General features: G+C 37.5%; 1 protein-coding gene across 2 annotated transcripts in view; it reads left to right on the top strand.

The window, feature by feature from the left end:
- The window catches only part of LOC135470278 (uncharacterized), a 66,822-nt gene extending 50,992 nt beyond the window's left edge, over nt 1-15,830 (top strand). Inside the window, exons 2-8 of one of the 2 annotated variants that reach the window (XM_064749120.1) lie at nt 1,865-2,084; nt 5,453-5,583; nt 5,985-6,188; nt 7,317-7,416; nt 8,348-8,386; nt 9,573-9,611; nt 10,906-15,830. In XM_064749120.1, coding sequence (XP_064605190.1) covers nt 1,865-2,084; nt 5,453-5,583; nt 5,985-6,188; nt 7,317-7,416; nt 8,348-8,386; nt 9,573-9,611; nt 10,906-11,125 — 953 coding nt within the window. In that variant the 3' untranslated portion in view covers nt 11,126-15,830. The remainder of the gene's footprint in view (nt 1-1,864; nt 2,085-5,452; nt 5,584-5,984; nt 6,189-7,316; nt 7,417-8,347; nt 8,387-9,572; nt 9,612-10,905) is intronic. The other variant, XM_064749121.1, reaches the window with a different exon arrangement.
- The last annotated feature ends 26 nt before the right edge of the window (nt 15,831-15,856 follow it).

The raw sequence follows: 15,856 nt of genomic DNA, 5'->3' as shown, positions 1-15,856 counted from the left end.
TGTTCTATACTTATATTTACAGATGATAACATTTCAAACATATATTACTTCAGATTTCTGCATATTGCAGTTGAAGTTGGGAAAAAAATTGAAATTTTATAGATATGATATTGCTAAATGAATATATACATGTATACAGCAAACAGAACATCAAAGAATTTACTGGTGAATTTCAATAAACAAAAACACACTGGAGCATAAATTCTACAGTACCTGTAAGCTGATGACAATACAAGGTATTTGTAGGCACAAAGATACACTAATTGTCATAAATGTGTGGTAGTTGTGTGACCTTATCTATCCAGGGGTCAGACAGGTTTACAGGATAAACCATTGTCCCTAGTGTGCATTATCAGCTTCCAGGGAAATTACATTAAAATACTAAAGATAATAAAATTATATTAAATATCTTATTGCACCAAAGTGTTACTGAATGACTTCAAATTCAACCGGTATGTAAATGATATGATGTGAATTAAGTGTGTAAATTGTACTAGACTATATCTATGAACACTAAAAAAACTTATAAAACACCTTTAGGGTGTGGCTTATGTAACACATACAGGTATGGTGGATGAGCACCTGAGGAAGTGGCGCAGAAATCTATTGCATGCCCAACAAAGATCACCAGAGGTCACCAAAAGTCAGCATGGGCCATTAGTATAGGCCAAGACAAATGGCTTTGTTAACCACCCATACAAATTCACCCATATGCCACATCCTTTTTAAGGGCTGCTCAAAAAAAAAAACAGCCACTTGGTGGAGATTCCCAAACTGTTTTTCAGGCTGTGTGAACCTTGCGTTAATGCTGCAGGTTATTGGCCAGGACCTGCTTGTATTGTGAAGACCATTTATCAGAAATAAATCTGGCTTGGCTCCTTGAGTTGTCATCATTGGTAGCTGCCTGTAGGCCGGTCTGATGATGGATACAGAGATGTGCAGGGGGGGCCCATGATGGGTTGGCCGTTCATGTCTATCAAACAGGGCAGTTCACTACAAACCATGGCCCTTGATTTGACAATATGGCACTGACTTATAGACCCTTGCCTGCCAATCAAACTGAAATAAGTACAGAAATGTCAGACTTCTTGCAGGCTATATAGACTGAGCAGAACTTGGGTTTTACCTTTTTGGTAACTTTACCCACCAGAAATCTCTCTGGCTATCAGAAATTGGTCAGCGTCATCTGCCTCAACATCCTATATACATTTAATCCTATGGTTTGCATTTTATTACTTCAATTTCAACCATATAGTTGAATATATGTTATCCAAATTGGCCTAATTATCATTTCCATGCACATGCACTTGTAGTTGAGATTTTATTTTGGTACTTTTTTAACACCGACTATGCATTGTATCTAGAAAACATTTTCAATGTCATGAGAGAGTCACTGATAGGGGGAATTTTAAATGTGGCAGCGTACTGCGAAGAAATTGCCGTTAAAAAGGAGAAATTTTTGTTCCTCTGAAGCGAGACAAACCAATCAACTCAGTAAGATTGCTTTTACTGAATTTAATGAAAGCAAGTGCAGAAAACCTAACCAGATATATATAGAATGTGTAAATTTTGTTTTATGTAGCAATAGTTGTAATGGTGTAAGATGTAAAGGGATCTGTTAAACTGATTAGTTTGGCTGTTTGATTGGCCAAATTACTACTGCACACCTTTTCACTTCCAGAATATATATGTATTGATTTACAGGGTCGCACTAAAGAGTATCTGACTAGTATTTAGGTAACAGTCTCACCAGAAGGGTCATGGTGTATCATCTGTAAATCTCAGAGTTGACAAACTACATTGGGACAATTTTATATGGATGCTGAGCATTAAGTATACTCAAATCTTCTTCCCTTTATTACAGAGAACTTCCATTACTGCCCTGGATATGTGGATGAACATGGTCAATGGAACAATGGGTTTACTTGTCCCAAGTGGTCATCATCGCCGACTCAGCAGTACTGCTGTGGATCACAATACAAGCGTTACTGCTGCACACCTGGAGAAAGCCCATCAACAGTGCTCACCTTGGCAACTACACCCCGCGTCACAACAGTGGCAGTTGTATCTTCAGAGCTAGAAAAGTAAGTGCATGTACTAGTAATATTTCCTGTATTGTTCGATTCCAGATTATGTTATGCTTTTTAAATTTATGATCATTTTGTCCATGCTAAAAAAATTTTCTGTTGAAACATGGCTTTCTGTTGATTGTGGTAAGTTACTGAGAAACTGTCACATATGTCATGTACAGATGTACTCACCATGTTGGTTGAAACAAACACTAGTTGTCATGCACAATATGAGATGTTTGATGTGAAAGGAGAATGTAATAAATGAAAGAAAGTAAGATGGGTATGTGTGAGATGTCTATAATCGCAAATCAAATCAAAGATTCTATTTGCCAAGAATAGCTCAACCTGAGTGACTCCTACCTGTATTAGTTATAATGGTAAAATGATTTTGAACTTAAAAAGTTCTGAACTTAGAAGTAATCATAAATTTCATGAATTTAATTACCAGTTTTTAACCATATCATGTGCACAGACGTGGCTATTATTTTATGAAATATGAGGTAATTATTTGGGCTATTCTAAAGCAATGAGTAATATGGGAGATTTGAGTTCAGATGTTTTTGTCATTGAAGGTAAAAACAGTCCTTCTGTACCATGTGACTTGTGAAACACTTAGGTAAAATTTGTTGACATTAATTTACAAATATAAACTTATCTCATCATGTTCCAGATGCAGAAATGACACCTCAGTTTTCTCCATCATTTGTCTATTCTAAAAAACTTTTGAGAAACTTTTTTTGCGGATATCCAAGTTATAGTAAATGAGACAGGTCACTTGATACATTTTTGACAGGTCACGTGATACAGTAGAACATTCCTTACGTTTAACTCCAAACTCCCTCATTGGATTTGCACTGATTGATGTTTTTGGCCCAAAATCTTCCTTACAGTATATGTAAACAATGAAAGTGGGGGAAATTGTATCTTCCCGTCATGGTGATGTAACTTAAGGTGAACTTAAAGCCTGCCACTGAAAAAAGGATATAGGACACAGTTATCGCAGAAAAATATGTAAAAAAAATGCTATAAAGTTTTGAAAGCTGAGAAGATGAAGTTCAGCATTGGGGATATGGCACTGAGGGACAATTCACTCCGAGTAGCCATGTTGTAGAAGCCCTGATGAACTTGACCAATCACAAGCACTGAAAGCGTCACATGATAATTGGCTGTCACTTGAAAAAACCTGTTAGCTCTCGATTGTCTGTGTGGTTTCTTAGAGTGATAAACAGATATCAGTGAAAAAAATTGGACTTTGCAATTAGCTTAAGTGTTAAACTGTTGTATTTTGAACCACACATTTCTGAGCAGTGAACTCAGAACAGCTGCCCATGTCAGAATGCTTACATGTTGAGCAGAATACTGCTGTAACTTTTGGGGGTAAGATGGTAAGGAACATAGTAACTTTGCATTATTTTTCCTTAGCAAAGTCAGATTTATTACGAAAATGTCTTCTTAATATCTGAATGAAAGAGTCTGTTATCACTTAGAAGGCCCTGCTATGTTCGGTAAATTTCCTGAAGTCGGTACAGTCAGCAAGGCCAAATGCTTACACCCATACAGGACGAGCAGGACCACAGTGCTTACGTCCACGAACATCTCCCTGACCGAGCTCCAAACTAGATCTGATACTCTTTGATTGGGTATCAGGAGTTTTTGTTTGTATTTTCTGAGTCACATTGTTTACAGGATAGCTCCTAGGACTTGTGACGTCACTCTAGATAGCTGTAACATAGCAAATTGGCATCACCAAATGAGTGGCTAGGTACTGATGATTGCTATTTATTTGGCTGATAAGCAGTGTAGAGTTTTTTAAATATTTTGAGAACATTCCTGGAATACTACTGTATTAAAGGTCTAGGCAACACTTAGTTAAAGCATATTTCAATCAAAAGCAGGATTCTTGAACTTTCTAAAAAGTATCGTGCTTTATTACTTTAGTGAGATTTCACCAAATAACATGGCTGAGGTGAATCGAGGCAGACATCTTGAGAATTTTATTCAATCAAACACATCAGATTGCGTGGCCTAAGCTGTGACGCAGCCTTACCCATTTAATCCATGAAGTGATGTATGATAACACAGAACTAATGCATAAGACATCATTTTGAGATCATTTACAATGATTTAGTGATGTAAAATTAGTTGATTTACAAGCCGTGTAATATTGAGCGACGGTATCACAAATTATGTCAGACAATTATGTCAGGCATACCATCTCAGCCCAAACTGCATTCATCTCCCCAGTAGACCTTAGGCCAACTCAGACATTTCTGTTGTTCATTTAACTGTTTTCTCAGCAGTTTCTAAATAACAAATCTCAGACTCTGTGAAAATATCATTAGGGATGCCTAAGGTTGAAGGGAATGAGAAGAATGCTGAGTGATTTAATTTTATGATATGACTTTTTCTCTAAGTTTATGAGAACTGAAGAATTTAAATTTTGCTCTTTTGTCTTGCATACAAGGGAATATTTTTTCTGTTTTGTTTTATAAAATACTGTAAAATTATAGATATGCCGTGTCCGTGATAATTAGGTCAGCTCTGCTGTCATCTTAGAAGCCAACACCACAAAACTGAAAAATAAAATTTGGCGACAGTCGAACGCCTAGATCAACCTCAGTGTGGTGCTTAGATTTATTTCCATTTCTTTCGGAATTGAGCTTGAATATAGTTGTACAAAAATCCTATTGTAATTTTGTAAACATTTAAAAGGGATCAAAATCACAAGCACAACCTCTTCAGAGGCCACAACCTGAACCAGGAATACCCTGGCCATGCCTATGCGAGCTACTTAAACTGTGAATGATATAACACGCTTACGTATCAACAGTTCAAGCAGTGGAAGAAATATCCTTCCAGTGTGTCCAATTTCTGAGAAAGCTATATATCATTTTGACCTTCATCGCTGAAGTCCACAACTTTTATTTGCCATAAGCTACTGCTTTGACTACAGTACAGAAAATAACTTGACTCTAGCTTTAGAAAGCTAGACTTTAGCTTTAGAAAGCTAGGGTAAGCATGATGTCACCTTGCTGTCGATAATGGGGATGCGCTGAAGCTGTATCAAGATGAAGTTTCACTGGGCTGAAAAAAATGTTTAAAAATACTTACTGCTGCTTTAAGATACCTTGAATGGTAGTTTTTCAGTGGACATAAACATTAGTCAGGTGCTGCCCTTCACTTTAATTAATACAGCTTTAGTGGCTGACATTATGTTCACTTTAGAGGGAGAGTAGTGTGTGTCTGGTAGCAGTAAAGAATGAATGAATGATTATGGCTTAACACCACATTAGCAGTAAAGAATTTTATGTTGAGATGCCTGCAACATAGGTTATTATGTCATGTATACACTCATGTCATGCATTTTTCCTAATTTGCAGCATTCCGTTGGTTGTGGGAATAGCCGTTGGTGGAGTTGTGCTGTTTATAATATTCATGTTGCTGTGCTGTTTTCTCTGTCCATGCTGCTTACTGAACAGAAACCGAGGGCGAAAACGACCACCTTCTGATGGTAAAATACATTGTCAGTTATCTGCATAGATTATTTCTAGCAATTCTCATCTGTGACTCTCAGATACTAGAAGTATTGAAATGTATCTCAAAGCTAGGGTAAAAAATAAGTAATAAAAATAGTTACAATTTTTTTTTACACTTATGAAACACTTGTAAAAGTTTCTTCATATATAAAGGGCAAATGTCATGAGAAAATTAACTCCCACTAAAAAAGTCAAGAAGAGTTAAAAAGTAGTTACAAAGTAATGTAAGATGATTTACACTCTACCAAGGTCTTACAGTGTACACTCTAATACTTTGAGATGATGCCAGAAGTATAGTAATCAAAGATTTGTGAATATGAATACAGGTAGATGTTGCTAAATCTGTCTCACCTTTACCTGTGTTATCCCCTCATAGATGAAGCCAGCATTGATGGTCGGGACATGCGACGGCGAAGTGACATTTCCTCGCACACATTACGCACCTCTGTCAACACCCAGTTCACATCGACACCCTCCAGGGCAGAGTCTCCCCCACCCCCTGGCACCACCCAGCTACCACTGGTCATCGACAGGCAGGGGATGGATGGCAGACCACACACCTGCCAAAACAACTACAGGGGTTAGCACTACACTTATCTCATCAGTTCACGTATTTTTAACAAAAACAAAATTTGTATGATCCCTGCCATTTTGTCCCCCGCTGGGAATTGGTAGGGAAACTTAGAGATTTGCGCTGTCTCGCATTCCATCCATGAACATGTCATACAAATGATGTCCAAATAGTGATATTTGCTATTGTTAAACGGGACAAAAATGTGTGTAACTAAAAATAATGGAGTGAATTCATACCTTGACAGTGGGATGACATTATAGAGAGGGTGTCATGGATTAATATTAAGCTGATTATATTGTAAACTAAATGGCTGGTACTACCAATTTCTATTTCCAACCATTGATATGTTTGGCTCAGGTGGATTTCAGCTATGTGCACAAAACAAAATGGCTAGTAGGCAATGATTTTGACAATCGCAATGATTACATATCTTTCACATGATAGCTTTGGGAATTGTGAATCATTTTACCTTACAATGACTCCACAAATGAAAACTTCCTTTCTCCATCATGTTGTTAACTGATGACTTCATGTACCTGTAAAAGCCGAGTACATGAACACATTGTTTGGCAGGGGACACTCACCTGCACAGTTGTGTTTCAAAACATCACCTATCCTTGTAAGTTTATCATCATATCAAGTTTTACTTCTAATATTTATCACTTGATAACAAACAGTTAACAGTAAACAGTAAATATTTATCACATTCATCTTGATTCACCAGACTACTTCTTCATGTGGAAGAAAGTACATAATCTGCATTATAGTAAATACCAAAGGTATACGGTAGTAATAATGCAGTAGGCCTACTTGTATATTCAATAAATTTACCAACATGAAATAGCGTCATCAGTGGGAAATGAAAGAAGAGACAAATAGCTCAATAGTTGCCAAGGTGTACTGGAGTTTTGCCTGAAACAGAAGCTGCACGCGTTTGGACCAATCCAAACTATCTCATATGCGTTCAGCTGAAGCACTTACAGAGTTATCCCCCTTTAGTGTGCATCATGCTCTACAGTTACCCCTCTTTAGTGTGCATCAAAGTGTACAGTTATCCCCCTTTAGTGTGCATCAGACTGTACAGTTACCCCTCTTTAGTGTGCGTCAAACTGTACAGGATCTACTGTGTTTCAGGTATAGTTATAGGAACAGTGCCTCCCTATATGAGAGAAGAACCTCCTCCATATCCTGCTGAGGTCCTCGAGGGACTTAAACCGCTCACCTGTAGCCAGTTGTAAGTACTCACCTTCAGGCATTCTGATGATTAGGTACATAGTACATGTAATATACGAACAGGTGACACAATTAACAAAGTGTTCACCTGTGACAGTGGCTAGTTCCCTTTATAGCTAAAGTTTGATTTTGTCTGGGAATACATTATGGCTTCACATGTCAATATTATTTTATATGTCAATAATATTATGACAATATAATTTGCTTGTTGGTTCCAAGTTTGATTATAAAATTATGTTTGTGGGAGAAGTGTTGAGATATATTTTGTTTCATTACAGTCTAGCTGAACATGGCTGTTGTAGCTATTTAGAACAGCTATGTGTAAAAACTTGGTATTGTTTAACTAAAGTTTTGTGATTTTGAAAGCTGCACCCACAATGCCTTTGATTTATTTATTTATTTGATTGGTGTTTTACGCCGTACTCAAGAATATTTCACTTATACGACATCGGCCAGCATTATGGTTGGAGGAAACTGGGCAGAGCCCGGGGGAAACCCACAACCATCCGCAGGTTGCTAGCGGACCTTCCCACTTACGGCTGGAGAGGAAACCAGCATGAGCTGGACTTGAACTCACAGCGACCGCATTGGTGATTATGCTGCGCTAGTGGACTAACCGACTGAGCCACGGAGGCCCCACATAATGCCTTTGAAGCTTTCCCATACAACTGTGGCAAACAGAGTGTGACAGTTTTACCGCTGTATTAAATTTGTGTCATAGATAGCTCTATGGGTTAACCTCATTGTTCATGATTCGTTTTTCTGCCTGTAGCATTAGATGTTTAGAGCATTTTGTTCATATTTTTCCATAACTGCCCTGATGCTGGTTATTAGCAATAATCAGCTGTTCACATATTCTGTAATCAATCTCTGGCTAATGCTAATGCTAATGCACAGGTTATATCTCTCTTTCGTTTGCTTTTATTCCTCAGTCAGTGCTGCCAGAAAAACTGTGTTCATCACAGTTACAGGTCTGTATCACATCACTTCCATTCTCAAACTAGTGATTAAATCTCTAGACTCTTGCCTATATTTGGATGTTTTCAAGGCTGAGGGAATTCAGTTAAAAGTTGTTTAACATAATTCATCATTCATTCTTGGCAATTATGCTTTCATTTTCTGTGTGCATGACAAGAGAAAAAATGGAAAATGTATCTGGATTTCTACAAAGTCCTTATCTATTACGACTGTTATTCCCTGATAAAATTGTGTTCCATGGTAGCCTATCCCTCATGTGCCCATATGTGTCTGTTCAGTCTTCTCTGCTGCTTCATACTGAAATGTGAAGATTCTGTAAAATTCTTACTTAAGTAATTATCTGTCACTCTCTCATCCGTCATTTCTGTTGTTCATTATGTTGTCTAAAACTTTGGTTTACCTTTAACTTCAATTATTGCAAGCCTTCTATGCTGAGTGAAGGTTTACCCTAATTCGTCAACCTTCTGCAACCAGTATTTTGAAACATTCTGAGAGAACTATGGCATGTGGAGAACTAATTTACCCCATTTTTTAAAACTTGCATCTTTAGTCACACAAACAAAACATTTTAGCATTATTTTGATTATAATTGTATTCATAAATTCCACTGAAAAAGTGCTTTAGAGGTCGACAAGGTTGAACATTTTAGTACTAATCAGAAAGATTTTTGGCTTGCCAAACCAATTTCCTTTCTTTCAGTATTTGTCTTAAATTTTCACTGTAATTTTTTTCATAAACTTTAATGTTAGCATTAAGCATGAGAGTATGTCATAAAATACCAATCAAATGAAAGTAAATTGCATTGAGCCATGATTATCTCCCCTTGTGCGTACTCACACACTGTAACTGCTTCAATGGATAAATTACATGGCTACATGTAGTTCCAAATCACATAATTTGTACAATTTTGAAGAGGGTAGTATTTAATTTTGTATTTTCATCATCCATTTTCAAGGTAACTGAAGCCTTAAATGTCAAAATAGGCTATGCATCTCAGTAGAGAATCTATGCGAGATAAACATCATATTGTGTAGGACAATTTTGGAACAGCATGCTACCTTCTCTCCCCACCGCGATATAGTGGAGGTAATGCCATTTTGTCCTTACCCCATTTATTCATTCATTCATTCATTCATTCTGTCTTCTCCTTAATTGTGTCACCTGTCTTTATTTCCTCAGTCAATGCTGTCAGAACAGGTGTGGTCACCATAGTTACAGGTGTGTACCTGTGTGCCTGTCATTTCAATGTTATTGTTATAAAAGTGTAATTAAGTAAATTAGAACTATTTTTTATATATGCGTTAAACTTTATTTTACAGGTGTGGTCACCATAGTTACAGGTGTGTACCTGTGAACCTGTCATTTCCATGTTATTTTTATAAAAGTGCAATTAAGTAAATTAGAACTATTCTTTTATATATGGGTTAAACTTTATTTTACTTGATGATCTCCACCTTGTCATTTCATAGTCTTTAGTTACGGTTCTTGTATAGCTGTATATGTAGTTTGTAAGCAGATAGTTAATTATAGTTTCATATTTTGCTATTACATGTACATCTGTTTCTGTCGCATGTATCTTCAGCTTTATTCCTACATATTACATTTCAATGAAATCAATGTCATTTCATTTGTCTTTATTTGATGCTTCTGTATATTCAGACACATCTAGGCATTTCTCATCATTGCACATTAAGGACACATTAGCACGTGTATGTTCCATATACCTGTAGCAGTTGTAAATTATTCAATACTAAAAGTAAAGAATTTTTAAACCCTAATTCTTGAGCCTTGCAATAAAGAAAAACAGTTGTACTGTATCCAAAGTTTTTTGGTATAAAATCACCCAGGCTTAAATCATTCACCCACACAAATCATTTAACTGATTTTGTCTTTACGTGGTGTAACCTGGGGAACTTATCTTTGCACCTTGTTAAGGTTAATGGGTAGTGGTCTGGTGAGAGAGACTCAGTTGACAGCTCTGATTTGTCAGTGGCCACAGAGTGCATGTCACATTATCTCATGTCACATTGATGGTTGTGTCTCATGTCACATTGATGGTTATGTCTCATGTCACATTGATGGTTATGTATTGTTACACTGATGGTTATGTCTCATGTCACACCGATGGTTATGTCTCATGTCACACTGATGATTATGTCTCATGTCATACTGATGATTATGTCTTGTGTCAAACTGATGATTATGTCTCTTGTCACACTGATGGTTATGTCTCATGTCACACTGATGATTATGTCTCATGTCACACTGATGGTTATGTCTTGTGTAAAACTGATGATTATGTCTCTTGTCACACTGATGATTATGTCTCATGTCACACTGACGATTATGTCTCATGTCACACTGATGGTTATGTCTTGTGTCAAACTGATGATTATGTCTCATGTCACACTGATGGTTATGTCTCATGTCACACTGATGGTTATGTCTCATGTCACACGATGGTTATGTCTCGTGTCACACTTATGTTAATTTGTTTCTCTGTTTGTTCCAGGACTCCAGAGGTGTGTCCCCATGAGGAGGTTGATCCCCTTGTCCACCACGTGGGGAACCATCAAACCAGCACTGTCACAAACTTACTCCCCCAGAATTACCAGCACCACACCCAGGGGCGCTATGCTCGTGCCCACTCCCCACGGCCAGTCTCTCCTTCTCCCGGGCACAATGCAACCCCGTGCCGGCATGTGCAAATCCAGAACAGATATGCAATGTGATCACATTTCAAACAACTTCAGAGAGATTGACAAGGACATACATTTGTCAGTGGTTAGCCATTTACAAATACAGAATGAAAACTGCACATGGTGTGGAAATGCGAGAGCTCTTCAGAGACTAAGTTGGGATTCTGGTGACTGACTTTAAGTGTGAACCAGTGTCCATTCCTGTTGTGAATTATAATGCTAGTCTTCTCCACAGGTGGGGAAGTGGACATAGTTTTAGCTCCATCAACATGCTGAATAGTGTGATATGTGGAAGAGGAAATGATTTGTATCATGAGGATCCAGAGAAAGCGGCATGGAGATTTTTGTTCCAGCTTGTCATTTCAGATATTGTCCAAGCTAGAGAAGGCTGGGAATGGAAATGGCTCACTGGACACGTATATCCAAACCACATATGGATACTAGTTTTACCTGTGGAAATGGTGGCGTTTTGCATTGTTTTAAACACCTGTGGGAAAGATCTTGCCAACCGTGTGGTTATGACTACAGATTACTGCGGAGGCAACATGGAGTTGTATAGGAACCTATGTGCAAAGCTATATATATCACTTCATACATCATTGTAGGTCTATACAACGTATCACTCAGTCAGATTTGCCCAATTTCAGAATTCCTGAGAGCAAATAAACAAAATGGATGAATTTCCCCAGAGAATCAATTTTTGGTTCTTGGGAAGCCATTACATAATTTTTATGACAAGTTTGGATAATTTTTATGACAAGTTTGGATAATTTTTATGACAAGTTTGGATAATTTTTATGACAAGTTTCAGTCATTTAAGCTTTAACTTTTGATGCATATTGAGATTGCTAATCCTATTGAGTATACCTAGGGAATTTGCAGAGAGGGACATTGCTGCTCTAAGATAATGGTGCAAAAAACAGAAGGAGTGTCTTCCTGTGTGATGTGTATTATACATAGGTAAATGTATAAAGGATTAACATTGCAGATGGTTTTCTGATCAGTTGTAGTCAACAGTAGCTTGGCTTTGTTCACACAAACAGCCTGCCCTTGTTCACACAAGCAGTCTGGCCTTGTTCACACATGCATCCTGGCTTTGTTCCCACAAGCAGTCTGGCCTTGTTCCCACAAGCAGTCTGGCCTTGTTCACACAAGCAGCCTGGCTTTGTTCACACAAGCAGTCCGGCCTTGTTCATACAAGCAGCCTGGCTTTGTTCACACAAGCAGCCTGGCTTTGTTCACACAAGCAGCCTGGCTTTGTTCACACAAGCAGCCTGGCTTTGTTCACACAAGCAGCCTGGCTTTGTTCACACAAGCAGCCTGGCTTTGTTCCCACAAGCAGTCTGGCCTTGTTCATACAAGCAGTCCAGCCTTGTTCACACAAGCAGCCTGGCTTTGTTCACGCAAGCAGCCTGGCTCTGTTCCCACAAACAGTTTGGTTTTGTTCCCACAAAAAGCCTGTGATCACACAAGCAGCTTGGCTTTGTTCACATTAAGAGAAGACTATTATACAAACTCTTTGCCTGTTTGTGGGATGTCTTGTGGCACTAAGGAGTTAGCTTGTGAGCCTTTCTTGACATCTTGTAGGCATGTCGTGACAGCTTGTGTGACTCTAGTGACAGCATGTGTGACTCTAGTGACAGCATGTGTGACTCTAGTGACAGATTGTGGGACCCTAGTGACAGATTGTAGGACCCTAGTGATAGATTGTAGGATTCTAGTGACCGATTGTAGGATTCTAGTGCTTTACATGATGTGAGCTCTTGTCCTTTATACCTGTAATTTAATACTTGTATGTGATGTATACAATTTTCAGTGTTGTTTTTTATTCTTTTTTAATGTTTATATAAATATGATAATATTCAGCAAACCCACTTGGTACATGCAGTTTTTTTCAAATGGCCATGAAAAGAAATTTCAGGTCTCTTTTTGCTGTATTTTTTGCAAGATTTCTATTCACTTTATAGAGATGTATTAAAATGTTTTCACATGCGTAGGTCTAGAGTACAACATCCTAGGCACTCAAGAGACCTGTTCCAGAATGATCATTCATTAGATTCAAAACAGGGTGTGTGAAAACAGATATTTTTGTGCAACCTTCATGTAGTGTTTAAAAGTTGGATCATTGTCTTCGGTACTTATAAAACTATGCCATGCTGACCTGCTAAAGTGAGAGTGAGTCCATGGTGGTTTGACTGATGAGCTAAAGCCTCTTCAGATGTCAAAATTCTTTAGTTGTGTACTGCTTGTATTGCTCACTTTGTGACATGATGACTTCATCTTCTCACATATGCTCCTTTGAATTCAGGAAGTCACAATTTTCATTGAACCAGTGCCTCAAGTTGTCACCATGTCCTTCTCCACGCTGTCATGGATTAATCGCTCAAGGGACTCATAACATACACATGGAAGTTGTATAACTGGTGCAGAAGATGCTTTTTCTTCTATTTGAAAAGGTTACAGAGGTTATTTGGATTTCCTTAAACTGTTTCCATGGGCTGTGCCAAAAAGGGGAGACAAGTCAGAGATGGATAGGCGCACTAACGGCTGAACATGGTGTGCAAGAGACAAGAGAGTGTCTCATAGACTTTATTTCACCAGGCAAAAACTTGTTTAATTTATCACCATATATACTCGAGTAACCCTGTTGTGTTTTTGTGTACACAGGTTAATTGTAAACAGATGTAAATGAGCTATCTAGAGTGTCTGCATGCGTAGAGGTCTGTGTATTTCAGGGTTAGTGCTGAGACAGATTTGGCTGTTTATTTAGTACATGGATATTAATTAAAAGCATTTTTCAGTGGCTGTATTTAGTTTTGGTTTTTAGTTCAGTTAATGGAAAGAATGATTTCTATCAAAATAATGTCTTCTTTATTTATCATTATATCCAGTGATGATGATTTCCATATCTACAGTGTTTTTAACATGAGCTCAACTTATTATTAAAGATGCCTACATTGCACTATTTTAAAACTATTTGAAAAGAGCAATCTTCTCTCAGTGGTTTTTGACAAAGGGGTCTTTCCTAGTGGAAAGAAATAATTTTTGTCATGAACTATTTGCTGTAGATTGCACTCGTCAAATAACAAACAAGGACAAACAATTCAGAATAGACTTGGACAGTTTTTGTTGTACTACCCATTTAATTTTACTGTAAAATACAACACTTCCAAGATGGATAGCGGGAAGTGATGGTTTACTGTAAAACAAAATTGGTTGTAATCCTTAAACTGATCAAGTTAATGATCCAACTTTTAAATGCTCATCAGACAGAAAGCAGTCACTTTATACCAGCGAACAGCCTTATTAATGTCTATGTGCACCATTGAGGACACTGGTGAGGCTTTTCATTTGTCTATTATTAGATAAATTCATGCTAAACATCTAAGTCTAAGGCCTTATTAAAAATTTATGCTAATGTATACAGTGTTTCATGACTAGTCTATGTACATGACCAAAATGAGATACCTTTGAATCTTAGCAATTGGTGTGCACATGAACTAAACTGTCAGATGTTGTCAGGTGACTAGACAGGTGTTTCCTTTATCCTGTGAATAAACACCTGGCATGTATCTCCCTGTTGCAATGTTATGAATGACACAAAAACAATAATGTATGCACTGCGAATTACTTTATTTATGTTTCAATTTTACAATAAGTACCTTTCAATATTTCTTAGTCAGCAATCCTGACACAAATAGCAATCTACAGTTTTTAAAATGACTGACAAATTATTAAGTAATCCTCAAGCATACATACATACAAAACTACCAATGTTGTCGCTGTGAGTTCAAGTCCAGCTCATGTTGGCTTCCTGTTGGGATGTACATGGGAAGATCTAGTAACCTGTAAATTGTAACAGGTTTTATGTCCTTGCACCATAATGCTGGTCATCTTCATTTAAGTGAAATATTCTTGAGTACGGCATGAAACACTAATCAAATAAATAAAATAAATAAATATACATATACAATACTTGGGCAGATACATGCAGTACTATCTTAGGTATCACCTTTAACATTTACCTGCACCCTACAGTAACATTAGTTTCACTGTTATTGGAAGCTGATGCTCAGGGTATGACATTAGGCAGGCTATATATAGTGGTTGAATGGTTTAGAGAAAGAGGAAGCTACCAGTGGTGGTATGGCATAGGGTCAAGCCAATACTTTGTGACATTATATTGTTATAAAGGCAATTATTGCATTCCTGTAACCTACGCTAGGGTTCTGCTCTTTGTGTCATTACATTTCAGGAGCACCAGGGGGGATAAATCTGAAACGTGTGCTTGATCAACTTGAAGTTCACATAACTTATACTGTTAAAGACCTGATACACTTTTATAACCTTCTTGGAGGTGAAATGTTTCTCAGATCTTAATATATTACTCTTCTCAGGCTAAGAATAACCTGTGTTGCTGTCTGCTGTAATGCTACGTATGGTATATATACTGAATTTGATGTTGATGTTCAAGGAGTATACATATTTTTGAATGTAGGATAACATTTGTTGCCATAGAAATAGGAGTCAAAACCTCAGACTGAATAATGGTCAAGTACTGGGTGAATAAAGGGGAGACTAAGAACTAAGATAAGACTGTCGTTTGATAATCTGGAAAACACGCTTTATGTAGTGCAATCTAAAGAAATCAGACTCGTGTTGGAAAATTATCACATTGTATCAACAAGGAGAGCTAGTACTCATACCCTGATATAATATCCGAGATTAGAAACATTCATTGGCAATAAATACAAACAAAACCAA

Source organism: Liolophura sinensis, chromosome 7 (genome assembly GCF_032854445.1).
Source record: "Liolophura sinensis isolate JHLJ2023 chromosome 7, CUHK_Ljap_v2, whole genome shotgun sequence".
NCBI lineage: Eukaryota > Metazoa > Mollusca > Polyplacophora > Chitonida > Chitonidae > Liolophura > Liolophura sinensis.
The sequence above is the reverse complement of the archived record's forward strand: the minus strand, read 5'-3'. Positions and strand labels throughout refer to the sequence as shown.